The 17,563-nt window shown below is 48.6% G+C and overlaps 1 protein-coding gene across 3 annotated transcripts in view; it reads right to left on the bottom strand.

Moving 5' to 3' along the window:
- Mmd2 (monocyte to macrophage differentiation associated 2) overlaps positions 1–10,581 on the bottom strand; it is a 50,912-nt gene extending 40,331 nt beyond the window's left edge. Inside the window, exon 1 of one of the 3 annotated variants that reach the window (XR_013426814.1) lies at positions 10,148–10,271. Coding sequence is in view for 2 of the 3 variants with exons in the window: in XM_040278624.2 (XP_040134558.2) it covers positions 10,148–10,197 (50 nt within the window). In the remaining variant the exon portion in view is untranslated. The other 2 variants (XM_078023666.1, XM_040278624.2) reach the window with 2 other exon arrangements.
- Between the last annotated feature and the right edge of the window lie 6,982 nt (positions 10,582–17,563).

Here is a 17,563-nt window from a genome sequence, read left to right as displayed (position 1 = left end):
TCTTCATCTGGAAGATGGGGCTGTTACATCTATCTGGCAGGGTCTGGAATGGATCAGAATCAATGTACATAACACTCAGATCAGAGTTCAGAATATACTAGACATTTGATAAATGGTAGACGTCATTACTGTGATGTGGTTAATAAGAACAAAACTAGTGGCCATCTGGGAAATTGGGAATCAGGGTAAACCAACCTCAGTCCACACTTATTTCTCTGACCTCACTATGTTATTGATTTGCTCCTCTGTCCATTGGGAGCACCAGACTGATGTAGCTGGGCTCTTTCTGTGCTCAGTGGGAAGGATGGTTAATTATTCCACAATGGATTAGTGATGTCTGTCCTGGCCACAGTAATAGGTGGTGGCAAGTAAGTATATTGTTTACCTGATAATTCTATTAAACAGGTAATGATATGATAATATACCTGATATAATATATAATAATATACCTGATAATTCTATTAAACAGGCAGAACCATCCTTAAAGAAGCCTGTCCTTTGGATTAGCACATCTCAAACTTTCATGAGCATAAGTTACCAAGGGATCTTATAAAAATGAAGATTCTGATTTGATAGGTCTGGGAGGGGAGCCCAGCAGTCTGTATTTCTAACAAGCATGTTACTAGACGATACCTGTGAGCCTGGGATAGAATAAGAAGTATCTATTTGGCCTTCATCCCTAGTTCCTGGCATAAGAGTTTCTAAAACCCTTGGGATTTCCAAAGTCAGGATGAGAGGAGTGTCATTTGTGATTCGTAACAAGCCCCTTCCAACACTGGAGTCTCTGCTAAGGAGGTGCCTCTCGGTGGCCCCTGGTAGCCTCAGGTGGTCACAACCTTAAGACTAGAGTCAGGAACTTTCAGGACGTCTGGACCTTGCCACAGCCCAGGAGGAGGAGGAGGAGGAGGAGGAGGAAGAGAGGGTACTAGCACCTGAGGGCAGTCGCCAATGAATGACTGGTGATGTAATCAGCTCAGTGGAGGCTGTGTCAAAGCTCTAAACAGGTCAAAGCGCTAAACTTCCAGGGTAGTGAATGTGCATTCCCACCCCCTGGGGGGGTGGCCCACCCTAAGTCAGCAGGGACAGAGGCTCTTGCCCTTGGGGACTTGACTGTGCACTCCTTCATCCGGTGTTCATCTGTATCCGTTACAATATCCATTACAGTAAACCGGTCAACAAAAGTAAATGTTTCCTTGTCGTGAGAATCCCAGGTTTGTACCCCATGGGACAGAGCATGGGTAACCTGGAGACCCATTACTCAGGACTGGTGACAAATTGGAGACAGTCTGTGGGACTGAGCCTTTGACCTGTGATAACGCTGGATAGTTAATGTCAGAAATGAATTATTAGACAACGGTGTCTACAGTAAACTGAACACTTGTGACGTTGATGTCAGACTGTTCTGAGCCGAGGAACTTTCCTTGAACTCTGAAGCTGCCTATCCGTGTACCACATCACAGGTCAGAATACAGGGGACCCTGCTGTCACTGACATAGATTGATTTGTTCAAGAGCCCTGGAGCACCGTGGTCACTGGGGATCCTGAGCTCATTACCGGCTCAGCCTGACACATAATCCTAAACGTCCACTTCCTGACCAACGCCTGACAGGCCCTGATCCACAATTCTTCCTAAGTCCTCCGAACAGAAGATAACTGCATAGCCGTAGGTGGAACTTTTATTCAGCTTTTAAAAGGCAGAACAAGCCAAGTGCGGTGGCGCTCACCTGTAATCCCAGTGACTCAGGAGGCTGAGGAGGGAGGATCGCAAGTTCAAAGCCAGCTTCAGAAACTTAGTAAGGCCCTAAGCAACTCAGCAAGATCCTGTCTCTAAATAAAATACAAAAAGAGGGCTGGGATGTGGCTCAGTCATTAAGTGCCCCTGGGTTCAATCCCCAGTACCAAAACAAAAAGTGACTGCATGGAATATGATTCAGCTTTTAAAAGGCAGGACAATCTGACACCTGCTACAATATGGAGGCATCTTGAGGACATGATGTGAAATAAGTCATTCACAAAAGGACACGGAGAGTAGGGATTCCACTCATAGAAGGTTCCCAGAGGAGGCAAAAACCCAGAGACAGAAAAAACAGCCAGGGGCTGGGACATGGGGAGTCAGTGTTTAATGGCAACCGAGATCCACTTTGAGAAAGTAAAAGAGTTCTGTGGATGGGTGGTATACATGTGCTTAATGCCACCAAACCAACCCATGCACTTGAAAATGGTCACAATGAGCTGGGTGCCATGGTGCACGCCTGTAATCCCAGCAACTGGGGAGGCTGAGGCAGGAGGGTCTCAAGTTCAAAGCCAGCTGTAGAAATTTAGCGAGGCCCTAACTAACTCAGTGAGACTCTGTCTCTAAATTTAAAAAAGTAAAAAGGGCTGGGGATGTGGCTCAGTGGTTAAACACCCCTGGGTTCAATCCCTGGTACCCCCTTCCCCCGCAAAAAAAAAGAGAAAGGTTATAATGGCAAATTTTCAATCATGCATATTTCACAATAATGACGACAGCTACAAAATGACAACTGCATCCAGATGCTGCATGGGTTTGTGGGACGTGTCACAACCTACTATGGAGACAGGAGGATTTGAGCACAGACAGGCTTAGGACAGAGGAAAAGATAGGCTGAAGCCTCTGTCAAACCCTCCTCTCAGGGAGCATGAGCACTGCCCCAGAAAGCACTGTTTCCCGGAGTCTCAATGATGGAGTTCCTGCTCCTCTCCCTGTCCTCCCAAGTGTCAGCTGTGCTCCTGAAGAGCCCTGGGGACTTCCAGGAGGAGCACATGTCTGCTCAGGACACTGAGTGACGTTAATAGGTTCATGATGCTTCTGAGCTGGCGCAGCACAGAGAGAGACTCAAACACTGGCAACTTGGTGCATGTGGAACTCTTATTGAGTGGTTTCATTTCATAAGATTCAATTATATTTCCCGGAAACCCAAAGGGATATTTTATTTCAGCTTTCTTGAAATCTTTTGGACTGTCATTTTTTTTTTTCCTTCAATGTGATGGGGATTGATCCTGGAGCCTTGGGGGTGCTAGGCAAGCACTCCATCACTGAACCACAACTCCGGCCCTTGGACTGTAAATTTTATACTTGTGACTCCCTAATTTACCTGTTCCCTTTTAAATATAATAATAAAAAAAACTCTGGGTATTTCAGAATAAAAGCCATTGAAATGTTTCCATGTTTTTCTACTTATTTTAATCTACGTGTATAGGTTTTCTTTCCTTACATGGTACATTTAAATCCTTTAGACCATGGCTCACCAGGAGAAAATTTCTACAATGATGAAATGGTTTTATTCCATTTTCTTTTTTTTTACCCCTGGGATCAAAAAGACCCGACAAGAACCATTTTAGAGGAGGAAAAGTTTTATTTGGAATTGATGGTTTCAGAGATCTCAGTTCATAGATGGCTGGTTCCATTGTTCTGGGTCCAAGATGAGGCAGAACATCATGGCAGGAGGGCACGGAGGAGGAAGGCAGCTCAGGACATAGCAAGCAGGAAGCAGAGAGAGCTCCACTCATCAGGGATAAAATATAAACCCGAAAGGCATGCCCCAGTGACCCACCTCCTCCAGCCATACCCTACCTGCCTCCAGTTAATATATGGTTAATTCATATCAGTGAATTAATATACTGATTAGGTTAAGACCCTCATAACTGAATCATGTCACCACTAAACTTTCTCGAATTGCCTTACACATGAGCTCTTGGGGAACACCTCCTATCTAATCCATAACAGAAATGTTCTGCATCTCTGCATGTCCAATATGGTACCAACTAGTCACAGGAGGCCACCAAGTACTTGAAACACAGCCAGTGAAAGTGAGCTGGCTTGTTCGTTTAATTTAATGTAATTAATTTCAATTTCAGTAGCCACAGGTGGTTGATGCTACTGTATCTGACAACCCAGCTTTAGAGTATTACTATCAACAGAACCTAAATTTAAGTGGAAATTGTGAAGGCCAATAACAATGACTTTGCTGCAATAAAGTCAGGAAATAATTGCATGAAAATATATAGCAACTAATGAATGATGTAGGGGGTGAGGTTATTGCTCATGCTAACACTGCTAGCCCAGCAGCAAATGCCAAAATATACGTCTAAATAGTCAAACTCAATCATCTCTGGACTTGGCCAGACTTCAATCATATAATGACTGCCATTTATAGAGTGTTCGGTACTATCTCTATAGACACATAATTGTCACAAAAGCAGGACAAAACCCCTTTGGCTGAAAAGCTTGTCAGCTTGGATGTTAACTTAAAATATTCAGGCATATGGAATGTGGGCTTCCACTTGTGCATTTGCTCCAGCCCCACAGATGTTGGAGCAGCTGGTCAGTGAATGAATAAAGGAGCTTGGCGTACTGATGATGTGTTCTGAGAGCCCAGGCGTGGGCAGGTAGAGGACACCAAAGATGAATCTGAAGCCATGTGTCCCACAGGGAGGGAGATGAATAGGGGAGAGGGAGCTTCTCTGCAACTGTCATTGTTAGGATCATCATTACCCCCACGGTTGGTACTGCCATTGGCGTTGGTTGGCATTGGCATGATTCACGTGAAAGGCAGAAAAGCAGAGAAGAAGCCAATATACCAAGATGGGATCTTACCACTTGGCCTGAGACCTTAGGCAAACCAAACAGGGATTAAAAAAAAAAAAAAAGAAAGAAAGAAAAATACCTACTCATTGGATTGCTGGAAAAATTAAATGAGATGATGTTGGAAAGTGCCTAGCACACAGTCAGGGCCCATTTTCCCCAACTCCAGGAAACCCTGTGCAGGACCCTTAGCAATAACCCCCAGCAAGATAGGAGGGATGAACTTCACCTCCCCATCACCTGCTCTCTGCACACACAGAAAATCAATGGAGCCAGATGTGATGGTGCCCACCTATACTCCCAGCAGCTCGGGAGGCTGAGGCAGGAGGATCGTGAGTTCAAAGCCAGCCTCAGCCACTTAGGGAGACCCTAAGCAACTCAGCAAGGCCCTGTCTCAAAATAAAATATTAAAAAGGGCTGGGGATGTGGCTCAGTGGTTAAGCGATCCTGGGTTCAACCCTGGTACCAGAAAAAAAAAAAAAAAGAAAGAAAAGAAAAGAAAGAAAGAGTCAGCGGTGCTGCAGAGAGGATAGGAACTTGCTTTACAAAATGTCCCAAAGCCTCTCTGGGAAAAGGCAGACTGAAAATAATAATGCTGACATAAACAGCCAGCCCTTTTAAGCACCCAACTGTATACCAGGTGCTGTGCCTCACATACATTATCTTTTTTGTGTATGTGTGTGGTGCTGGGGATTGAACCCAGGGCCTTGTGCATGGGAGGCAAGCACTCTACCAGCTGAGCTATTGCCCCAGCCCTCATGTATGTTATTTTAATCATCTTTACAAGAACTGTCGGTAGAACCCACGGGCTTCCCAAAGCCAAGGTCCCAGCTGGAATGTGAGTAGGTTTAAGTGGCTTCAAAGGGGCATTTAGGCAGTAAGACAGGAACTGAGTCTACACATGGCCAAACAGGGCCCCTCTGGGCCTTAAGGACCCTCCTCACAGCCCACAGATGAGCAAGGCCATACAGCCAGGGCAAACTTGAAGCATGAGCTCCCAGCCCCCCTCCCCCAAGAGCCCCTCCATGCAAACAGCTGGACCTTTGCCTTGACCTTTGCCTCTCTGGCCTTGGGAGGTACTGCAAGCCCCAGGGTGGAAATTCCACAGCAGGGGCCGGTCACATTAGGGCCCTGTTTGACCTGGCCAGTGTCCACTGGGCAGAAAGTGAGATTGGGAACCACAGGCCTTGACTAGTACTGCCTGGAACTGACACTGGATCAAGTATGCTCCACCCAAGTCCTCCTGAACACTGCTCCAGAGACATCTCGGGCGGCATCATTTACAGAAGTGGAATCCAGGAAACAACTCAAATGTCCAAAAGTAGGAAATAATAAAGATGGACTAGTAGGCACACATTAAACTGAGGTTGTGAATGATTATTAAAGACAAAATAGGATTACAGCAGGTCAGAAATTTTAAATTAGAACTTGGTATCAGGGCCACACACCTGTAATTCCAGCAGCTCAGGAGAACGAGGCAGGAGGATCACAATTTCGAGGCTAGCCTCAGCAACTTAGAAAAACCCTAAGCAAAGTTAGTGAGACCTTGTTTCTAAATAAAAAATTTTTATAAAGGTGGGGGATGCAGGGGCTGGGGTTGTAGCTCAGTGGTAGAGCGCTCGCCTAGCACGTGTGAGGCACTGGCTTTGATCCTCAGCACCACATAAAAATCAATAAACAAAATAAAGGTATTGTGTCCACCTACAACTAAAAAATAAATATATTAAATAAATTAAATTAAATTAATTTACTTGTAGATGTATTAATCTACAAGTAAAAAAAAATTAAGGGGCTGGGGATGTGGCTCAGAGGTTAAGTGTTCCTGGGTTCAATCCCTGGTTAAAAAAAAAAAAAAAAGAAAAAGAAAACTTTTAAAGTAGGCTACAATGCATTATATAGAGTATCAACTATTTTTTTCAAAGTATAAGAAAAAAAGACTAGGAAAAAAACATGGCAAAACATTAATAGTAACAATCTAATGATGAAGAATTAAAGATGACCATTGCAGACCTATTTTAAATTATATAAAATTATTTTCCAAGGAGCACATACTACCATTGCGGAAGGACCATAAGTTGTTTAAGTAACTACCCCTATTTAAAGTCACACGGCATATGCAACAGAGGGGACTGACGTCTCCAGAGGTCAATTCACTCGTCCAACCTCACACAGCCAGTATTTGTTCAACAGACTTTTCTGGTACCTATTCAGATGCCCGGTGCTGTGTGGTGGGCATGCTCCTAGAGGGAGGCTGGGTGAGACCTCATGAATAAGTCTCCCCCAGGGGATGTGAGCAGTGTACTACTTATAGGGCTCCAAAAAAATCCAGCTTGGTTTTCCTCCCAAGGCAATAAATATATAATTGCCAGGGCCCAGAAGCATGCCCTGTGCCCTTCCTAACCTCAACCTTATCTTTGTCCATTTTCTGTTGCTGTAACAAAACACTAGAGACCCGGTGACTTGGAAAGAATGGAGGTTCACTTTGGCTCATGGACCTAGAGTCTGGGAAGTCTGAGAACCAGCATCTAGTTGGCTTCAGCCCATGGCAGGAAGTGCCAGGGCAAGCAGGTGCATGAGGAAGAGGCAAACCAGGAGGGAGAGGCTCCCTCTGGAACAACCTACACTTTGCATGACAAATCCAGTCCCCTGAGAGGGAGAACTTACTCACCAGGGAAACAAAGGTACTAACCCAAGTGCATCATAAATTCTTTCTTTTGGTGGTAGTGGAACTAAAGATCAAACCCAGGACCCCATGCATACTAGGAAAGTGGTCTCATCTCCAGCTCTACCATAGTGGAAATCAAGTCTCAGCATGAGTTTTGGTGAGTCAAACCACATTCAAGCCATACATAGCAGACCTCTTCTCTCCCTTCCCACAGGGAACCACAGACTGACCCTTTAGACCCTTTCCTAGGTGCTCTTAAAAATATAGAAAGTTTGCCTGTTTTCAAGTGGTATCTGATTGCATTCTTCTATATTCTGTTATGTCTGCAAGATCTAGCCACATAGTTGCCTGGAACTGGAGTTTGTTTTTACTACTGGATTCTTCTCCTGTGCGTGAATTTATACCACATCCTTTGTCAGCGATGGACGTTGGGGATGTATCCAAGCCTCTCTATGAACAATGCTACTGAGAAGATTCCTGTCTGTTTCCCCTGGTGCTCAGGGGGAGAAATGCAGAAGAGGACCGCTGAGTCTTAGGAGGTTCACATGCCAACTCTACTAGACAGTTTCTGATTTCCAAAGTAGTTATAATATAAATTTTTAATTATATTTTAATTATTATTTTACTTTTAAATCTTTACTCCATCCAGAAACACCCGTTCTGTATGGTGTGAGGTAGGGATCCAGCTTCATTGCTCCCATCTGGATAATCAATTATCTCCAATACCATTGATTCAATACACCATCCTTGCCTACGTTCATCAGCAATGCCACCTTTGTCAAAGATCAAATGCCTTTACAAGCGTGGACTGCACATACAATAGACTTCTCTATTCTGCTCCATTGGTCAATTTGTCTGACTCTGCACCAAGACCACACTGTCTTCATTCCAATAGCTTTATGATAAGTATGTTTCTTGAAGTAGAAAAGCCATTCTCTCCATAATGGCTATTACTGTGCTATTCAATATGGTGGACATTAGCCACACGTGGTTTTTGGGCACTTGGAATATGCTAGTCCAAGTTCAGATGAGCCGTAAGTATAAAATACACATAAGATATTAAAAACATGGTGAAAAATGCAAAATTTTTAATGAATTATATGTTCATATGGATCACATGTTGAAATCATAATGCTCTGCATATGAAGACTTAACTACACTATATTCTCAAAATTAGTTTCAACTGTTTCTTTTGCCTTCTTAGGACAATAAGATATAATATTAGGCCAGCAGTAAGCTGAAGGGCTACCAGAAAATTTTAAATTACATCTGTGGTTTGTATATTTCTAATGGGCAGCACTGGTTCTACCATTAAACTCATTCAATCAAGGAGCCTTTATTAAGGGCTACACAGTGAGGAAGGGAATGGAAATAGTTCTAATCAATGTAATCCATTTCCTCAGGGGACCCATCGTAGACGCTACATCAGCCCAAGAATAAAAGGAGCCCCTGATCCAGCTCCTGCCCCAGCTGGAGAACCCCATTCCAGAGGCTGCAACACTGGAGTCAAATCTAGAGATTATTTGGACCAACCCTCCTGTCTTTACAGATGAACCAATTAAGGACCAGAAAGGCTGAAACACCTATCTGAGATCACACAACAGGTGAGTGCCCACTGCACAGGGTTCAGAGTTCCTTCCCTGAGTATTTGCATCTTTGGCCTTGACCCCGGGCTTCTTCCTTCTCTATCAACTATTGCCTCAAGCCAACACTCCGAACCCTTGAGAACAAGCCTTTGGAAGTCCAAGTACCTACTACAGAGAAGTGGGCACTTCACCATCTGATCAAGAGAAAATCCCCAGGAATCACTGTCAAGTTGTACTCAGGCACATCGTCATTCCCAGAGGGACTCGGGCACCAAGAGGAACTAAAGACTGAGATGGAGGGGGAAGGGCTCAGTCCTGTCCTTCAGCCTGCCCTACCCTTAACAGGCCCTGGGTCTCTAAGCTCAAGTTATGCTGTTTGACTGGAACTTGTAGGGACTTCATGAGCACTAGGAGCTCTGGACACCCGCAGGGAGGTAATGAGCCACGTTGATATGAATGTGGAAAATGATGCCAATCTATCTCAAATGTACCACGGACTGGGGCTTGCACCTGCCCCCTGCCCAGGAAGATCCAGATCCAAGCCCAGGAAGGGTGAAAGGTGACCAGGCAGGGCAGGTAGGGTGCTCCCTCCACAGAGCTCCAGGGGGCTGCCCCACCAAATCAGCCAGTGTCCCTGAAGACCGTTGGAGACTGCCAGGGACTTCAGGAGAGGTTTTCTATGTCAGCTTTCAGGCAAGCACGGCCCTAATAAAAAAAATCACTGATAAATTTAATCATTGTAACTCTTGCCCCTTTTCTGGGAGTCCAGACAGCTGGAGTCTGACTACTGGTCAGCAGTCTGTGGCAGTATCTGTCATGACCATTTTACGAAAGAAACCGAGGCTCAGAGGGGACCCTGAGATTGACACCGTGAAAAGACCAGGATATGCAATCAGCTCCTCCTGGGTCCTGAGTCTCAGTTTCCTCCCTCTGGAAAGAGCACTTTCCCATTCCTCCACCTCGCTGTGCGGGTGGACGGATGGGGGATAAGTGCACAGAGGTGACACGCAAGCACCCTTCATCGTTAACAGCAGCGCTGGGTAGAAACCGAGCAATTCCTCAGCCCCAGGCGCAGTGCTGAGTGCTTTCCAAGGATCATCTCAATTAATCCTCACGGGGGCCCTAGCGATGGGGACTCTCATGATCCCTGTTTTGCAAATGTGGACAGATGAGAAAAGAAGCGACTCGCCAAAGGGTACCCAGCTAAGAGAGAAAGAGCCGGGAATCCGAGCTGTTCCCGGGTCCAGAGCGCAAAATAGCAAATACCATTCATTTAGGAAGTCGATGCTGTACCGTTTCTGATTTTTTCGTCCCCCCTCTGGCCGGGCCAGGGGTTCATCCATCAACTCCAATTCTCCAGGCAGCGGGCGACAGGAGCGCGGCGGCCCCAGCGCCCGGAGGCGGCCGCCCCCGCGCCCGCGCCTCGCCCGGCTCACCTCGCGTATTTCGTCTTTTGGAAATCCAGCAGCCTGGGAGCAAACATCGCGGCGGTTCCATCAGCACCCAGCCCTAGGCTTCGACACTGGGAACTTGGCGGGCCGCGGGGGAGGCTCGGGGCGCGGGTGCAGCAGGTGGGAGCGCGCGGGCCCGGGGCGCACGGGGGCCGAGCAGACCCGGTCGGTGCCCGGAGCCCGAGCCGGAGCCCAAGCCGGAGCCGAGCCGGAGCAGGAGGCGCCGGGAGCCGCCGCCGCCGCCGCCAAATCCCGAGCAGATGGTGGCGGGGGCGGGGGCGGGGCGGGGGGGCTCCAGGCGCGCGCCACCAATCGCTTGGCCCGGGCGGCCCCCTCTCTCCCGCCCTCGCTGGGAGCTGGGGGTGGCACGGGACCGGGGCCCTAATCCAGCCCCTTTTTTCCGAGACCCCTCCACCGGTAGTTTATCAATCGAACAGAAGACCGCCTGGACTAGACGAAGCCACCCTAACCCAGCCGGCCGGGGCTGGGCTAGAAACAAGAGGGGACACTGCCCACACGTCCACCATTCGGCCCTGGGGTGGCCGCCTGGTCTACTTGTGGCTCATGATCCCCTCCCCCCGCTGGCGCCTCCCCTTTGCACCCCTGAGAGGCGCGACAGCACCGTAGGTTCCGCCCAGGAATGGCCACAATCTCCAGGAGCCCTCTTCACCCAGGACAGTGTGACTCTGGGGACCTTCTTTACCCTGAGACAGGGATATCGGCCTTTGGTTGCAGGATTCCAGTATTCCCAGGATCTGCCCCTCAGCCCCACTCCCAGATCTTCTACAAAATCCAACTTTCTCCTTGAGGGGCCCTTGTGGGGGTTGTGGGCTCTGGGAGACCAGTCATCTGATGGTAGGTTTGACACCCTTGGGGGCTGCTGGAGGTGAGGTGGCCTTCCATGTGGAAGAAATGTCAACACCACCTGGGGGACACAAGGACTGGTTCCCAAATTGAAGGGAAGGCCTATCCCCCCCCCACACACACACCTTCCATCTCCACCCCTCCTTCCCGTGTTCCAACTCCCTGTTCCTTTTTATATCAGTGCTTTGTTGGAGATCCTACTGCACTCTGGGAGGATAATCCCACCTGTACCCAACCCCCTTAAGGAACTAGAAAAAGAAACAAAGAGACACAAGGACTCCACCAAATTCATCTCTGCATTCCAAAAGCTGGGCCCAGGGTGGACACACACATCTATCAAGTGGATGCATTCAGAAAGCACTGCAGGGTAGGGGGTAGAGGGGCCTGGGGAGGTGCTAGAAATGAGGACACAGAAGGGATCCAGGGATCTTTAGGGGGCAAGACCCAGCAGCCCTGATGATAGGTTAGAAGATGGGGGCAGAGAAGTCAGAGATGACCCCTGAAGTTTGGGCTGGCCCTACTAGGTGAGACTTGGTGCTACTTGGCCTGCAAGGGTGGGGGGGAGCAGAGGAGAAGCAACAGGGAGTGGGAGGAAAGATCACAAACTGGGTTTTGGCCAAGTGAGCTTGAGGTCAATGTTGGCTTGAAGCAAAGGGTAAGGAATGGCTGGTGCAGGCCAGAGGAGCAGGAAGGGCAGGACACCCACCAGTGTGGTGTCTGCCTGGGATGGTGACAGGAGGGTTGGGGAAGCCCAAGCTAGAGGGCTCCCCAGGTTTCAACTTGTTCATCTCCACTAAGTAGACTTCCAATACAGTAGCCACCAGCCTTATGTGACTATTTGCATTGACATTAAGTAGAATTAAGTAATAATTCAGCCACTTGAGAGGCTGAAGCAGGAGGATCACAGGTTCAAGGCCAGTCTTGGCAACTTAGTGAGACCATATATCAAAAAAGGTGGGGTGCTGAGGATGTAGCCAGTGGTAGAGCACTCCCCCCAGTTCAATCCCCAGTACTTCAAAATAAATTAAAAATGCAGTTCCTTGGCCTTATAAGTTAGGTATGGCTAGTGGCTACCTTATAGGATCCTTTGCAAAAATGCAGAAAGTTCTAGGGGCTAGCAATGCACTTACTATCATGGCATCCACTTAGTGGGTAGAAGCAGCATTTCAAAGGCAGATGAGACAGGAGAAGCAACTGGAAGGTATTTGCACATGTTGGGAGAAGACAAGTCCATGACACTTCTGGTTGGTTGTGTGTCCTAGTTGGGATGGAGAAGAATTTCTTAGTGTAAGTTATGGTTAAAAATGAATGAACCATTGCTCAGTGGTCAGTGCCTCCCCTCCCCTCCTATGGAAGAGGAAAAAACAGGTCTAGGGGGCCAGAGACCCTTCCAAGAGCATGTGATCCATGGGGACAGGGACTTCGCAGGGGCCCCATTTTCTGGACTCTGAGCTCATTGCCCAACACACAGCTTCCAGAAACGAATGATTTCTCAGGGCTCCGGGAGTTGAAATGCAAGTCCTGCATTTCTCTGCTCCCCAGCCCAATCCTGCAGGACTAGGCCTCATTCATTTCACTCTTGTCACCTGTCCCCAGGTACCAAATACACCTTAGCCCCATCCCTCAACCTCAGCTCCCAGAAAGGTCTATGCTGGCTTTGCAAAGGTGGAAGGCCCACAATGATTCCTCCATGGTCCCCTGTCTTGCTGGGGAGGCCAGGCCAGGCTCCAGATGGTCACTGGTAGCTATGGCTCCCAGCAGGCTGAGACAGGACTGCCCTGATTCTCACAGTCTCCTCCTGGTCCCCAGCTAACATCCACCTGCAAGCAGGCTGGCAGTGAGCCCCGCTGGGCCCAGAGGAGACCCCTGAAATGAAATACAAGCCTAGAAATGGATTTTCTTCTCCATGAGCTAAAGAAGTTGAATAAAAAATAAGTTACTATTTTTACTGCCAGGATACAGTTGTTATGGCAACAGAGGGCCTGACTTCTGCACCAGAGTCTGGGTTGGACTATGTCTGAGGGAGGAGACAGATGGAGGTGGCTGGAGGACAGGCCTCAAGGCCACGGCCTATCCCCCAATATATCCACTCACCCACCAGCTACCTGGAGGCCATTCCTAATGATTTTATTTCCCTTTGACCCAAGACATCTTCTGCCAGCTCTGAGGTCTCAGACTTGACCCTGAAGCCTCTCCTTTCCACTCCTGGGAACGAGCCAAATAGATCATCCCCCTCGGCCTTGCCTGGCCCAGACAACCCCTCCCTGCTCCTCCAGGAGGTACCAGCTGGGCTATGTCAGACCATGGCCAAAATCTCCGCAGGTGGCCTTACCTGGGTTCAAGGCTTGGCTCCACCACGTACCTTTGTGTCCAAGACCAAGTACCTGACACTTGAGTCTCAGTTTCTCCACTTGTAATAAAATGTTGACAGTACTCACCCTGCCAGGATACTGGAGAGGCAAAGGACAGCAGGACACAACATTGTTACTCAAGCTGGGTACAGTGATGCTGGCCTGTAATCCCAGGGATTCGGGAGACTGAGGCAGGAGGATCCCAAGTTCAAGGCCAACCTCAGCAACTTAGGGAGCCCTAAGCAACTTAGGGAGACCCTATCTCAAAATAATAAAGATAAAAAGGGCTAGGGATGTGGCTCAGTGATGTGGGTTCAATTCCTAGTACCAAAGACAAACACAAAGGCAAAAGCATTGTTAACTCAAAGCTCATTGTTGGTCTGGGGATACAGCTCAGCTGAGCATGCACAAGGCCCTGGGTGTGGTGCCTACGAACACACACACACACACACACACACACACACACACAGACACACACACAGACACACACACACAATATATATATAACTATTTCCCCTCAAACCCTCTCTGTTCAGGCTACATGGTAGGTGTTCCCATATCTGATTTGGTAGCTCAGGAAACTAGGGCTCTGGTGCCTTAAGTTGCACAGCAAACTGTCCAGGTGAATGAACTGGAATCCCTACCTGGGTCTGACTCCCCCTGAAACTGCTTCCACACTGTGTTCGGGGACCTAGGGGGATGGAACAGGAAGCAGAAAGTTAAATAAAGCCCTCCCACCACTTCAGCTTCCCAGCCCTTTCTTAGAGGCCCTGCCCATGTCCCCAGCCTATTCCCACGAGGCCAGTAGGTACTAAATGGGCACCTATGATGTGCCCATGCAGTGCCTGAAATCAAGGGGGGACACAGAAGTTACAGTCTTTAGCCACCTGAGCTTAGAGGACAAGGGACAATTGCAAACCGTTGGTTCGTTTGTTGTCAATGAATTTGAGTCGCTGCCACGTTCCTGACTCTTTACAGACATGAGCTCATGCATCATTTCAACAACTAGACAATGATTCCCCTTTGACCCAAGGGCATACTGAGGCTGGGAGCCATGGCTGGTGACAGACAGGACTTAAAGCCAAGATGTCTTAAAGCCGAGATGACCTCCCTCCAGTCACCCTGCTTGCTTTCAGAATTACTCTTCCGGGGTCTCAGCCTCCCTGCCTGGGTGAGGCCTTGGACTGGGCACTGGTCTTTACCTTGGAGCTCACAGGCTCTATCTTCCAGAAGATAGAGCCTGCAAACAACAGCCAAGGGCCAGGCAAGGTATTTGGGGCCGGGGTCGAAGATAAACCAAGCTGGACACATTGTTAAGTGGCAAGGACAGATTTTAATCACTAGTCACTATTGCAACAGGGAAAAGTCCAACATGGACAGAGCTTCCATTTGTACAGAAGTGACTGGCATTTTTTTTTTTTTTTTAAAAGAAGGAGCCAGAAAGGGACGGGTAGGGCTCAGGGAAGTTAAAAGTTACAAGCAGCAAGCAGGGGCTTTGGCCCACGTGGAACCCGTCTGAGTGACTGCCTGGCTTATCAGGATTGCGCTCCTACCTCCCACAGAGCCCGGTACAGAGGGGCCTGGAACAAACTGAACTCTTTTGGAGGCCTTGAGCTTTCTCAGGCAGGAATGTGAAGGGGAGCGAGGCTGCAGGGAGGCAGCCTTGACCTGTTAGAAACTATGTGAATGTTTGTTCCAGGCTTTATAGGCCAAGGCCGAGGTGGAGCTGAGAAAAGGGCTCCGAGGAGCCTGGCTGGAGTTCCTTCAAGAAATCTTCAGGGGAGGGGCTCGTGGTTAGGGAGGGGGAAGGGCAGGCAAAGCTTCTCAACTGAGTCTTGGAAGATGGCCAGGGCCAGAAGAGATGGCCAGGTGGGGAGAGGTGGCCTGGTGGGGAAATGTGTTCCACCTGCCAGGGCTCAGTGCCATGCGCAGCCTGGTATGATGGGGTCCTTCCTGAAATCTAAGTTAGGGGTCCAGTCTCCACCTTAACTGGGGAAACCACAATTCTGAGCAAGGGAGGATGTGGCTGTGATCCTCAGAGAGGATGGTACTGCCATTTGGGGCAGGAGCAGAGGGCTCCAAGCTGAGCTGAGGGGACAGGGAACAGAGATTCTGGGAGTTTTTTTGTTTGTTTGTTTGTTTGTTTTCAATGCTGAGCATCCAACCCTGGGTCCTTGCATATGCTAGGCAAGTGCTCTACTGAAGCCGCATGCCCAGTCCAGCTTCTTAACAATCATACCACGTTTCATCACATCTAAGACACCGTCAGATCTAAGATGCAATTTTCTCTTAGGTGACACCGAAAAAGACAAGGCCCTGGACATTCATTTAACTGACATTTTTTTTTTAATATTTATTTTTTAGTTGTAGTGGGACACAATACCTTTATTTCACTTATTTGTTTTTATGTGGTGCTGAGGATCAAACCCAGGGTCTCGCACATGCGAGGCGAGTGCTCTATCGCTGAGCCACAACCCCAGCCCTAACTGACATTTTATTATGAACTTATTCAAGCACTCAGAGATGTTAAAAAGAATTGTACAGTGAACACACATATGGCCACCTCCTAATATCTACCATATATATGTTCTATCATGTAAGTATCCCTCAATCCACCCCATCCATCCTTTTTTTTGGGGGGGTGGGGGGGGTCCTGGGGATTGAACCCAGGAGGGCTTAACCACTAAACCACACCACAATTTATTGTTTTTTAAAATTGAAACAGGGCCTTGCTAATTTACCGAGGCTGGCCTCCAACTTGCCATCCTCCTGCCTCAGCCTCCTGAGTCGCTGGGATTGCAGGTATGCACCACCATGCCTGGCTCAATTCATCCTTTTCAAGTACATGTCAAAGTGGCTTGTCAACATGAGGAATGCAATCACACAGACCATGCAGCATGCCACCTTCACACTCCGTCCATGCTGTAGGTGTCGGGGACTACCATTGCTTCGCACCACTGAGTCATTCTGCAGGCGAGGGTGTACCCATTTACTACTGTCCCTTATGGACACCTGAGCCACTTCCAGTGCTTGGCTATTATGGACGATTAAAAAGCCATTGATGTTGCAACACATCCTGATTTCAGAGATGTTCAGGGACGTGAGCTGACATGACCTGAGCACCTGCTAAGGTGTGTTAGGTGTGTAAGGTTTGTGCTTCCTTCACTCATTTCCTCTTCACAGGGTCCTTAGGAAGATCCTGTTTCCCAAAGCAAGAAACTGAGGTAGAAAGGAGGTTAAATCATCTACCCAAAGTCTACCAGCGCGTCAGAGGAGTCAGGGTTAAGCCCAGGCAGTTTGGGTCCAGAAACCAAATGCTCAACCACTGTGCCACCCTGCCCTGGAGCTGAGGGCAGGACCCCCCAGGGAGCCCTGAGGCCTATCTCAAGAGGATACCTCTGACCAATTATTTCTTTGGGGCCTTGCAAAGATTTAGTCTGCAGGGGATACTGCAGACTCTGAGGCAGACCAGGGTGCTGGAGTGGGGGAAGACCCACTGGAGACCCCCAAGACCCCCATCCAGGGCCCAGGCAGCTGTGTTGGGGTTCGTGCTGTGAGCTCAAGACCTTCTGCTCCCTACAGGGCTTCAGGGTCCTTCAAAGGGTGGGCCTCAGGGCGGGTCCCTGCACCTCTGTGTCACCTATTCCCCTGCCTGGGATATAGTCAGGATAAAACACGCCCCTGCCCACCATCCAAACGTGCCGGCTCCCTCCCGCTCCCTGGACAGGCTGTTCCCACTGCCCGGAGCTTCCTTCCTACTTGGCATCTGGCAGACTTCTGTTCATTCTGAGACCCAGCTCCAAGCTCTCCACTGAGAAGCTATCTGACTTCTCATTGACTTCCCCTGCAATGCCATCCTGTCGGCTCCCATCACCAAAGGCCACCGAGTGCCCATGTGTACCTAGTGTCCCAGCAAGGTGGGCCTGTGGGGATCTCCAGAGGAGGATGGGAAAGACTTATTTCAGGGTCTGGACTTGGGTGCTTCCTGGCAGGGTTCAGGAGTTGGGGGCTTTAGTTTTGATTGGATTTTTTTTGAGGGGTGG

This window comes from Ictidomys tridecemlineatus, chromosome 10 (genome assembly GCF_052094955.1).
Source record: "Ictidomys tridecemlineatus isolate mIctTri1 chromosome 10, mIctTri1.hap1, whole genome shotgun sequence".
Lineage (NCBI taxonomy): Eukaryota > Metazoa > Chordata > Mammalia > Rodentia > Sciuridae > Ictidomys > Ictidomys tridecemlineatus.
The sequence above is the reverse complement of the archived record's forward strand: the minus strand, read 5'-3'. Positions and strand labels throughout refer to the sequence as shown.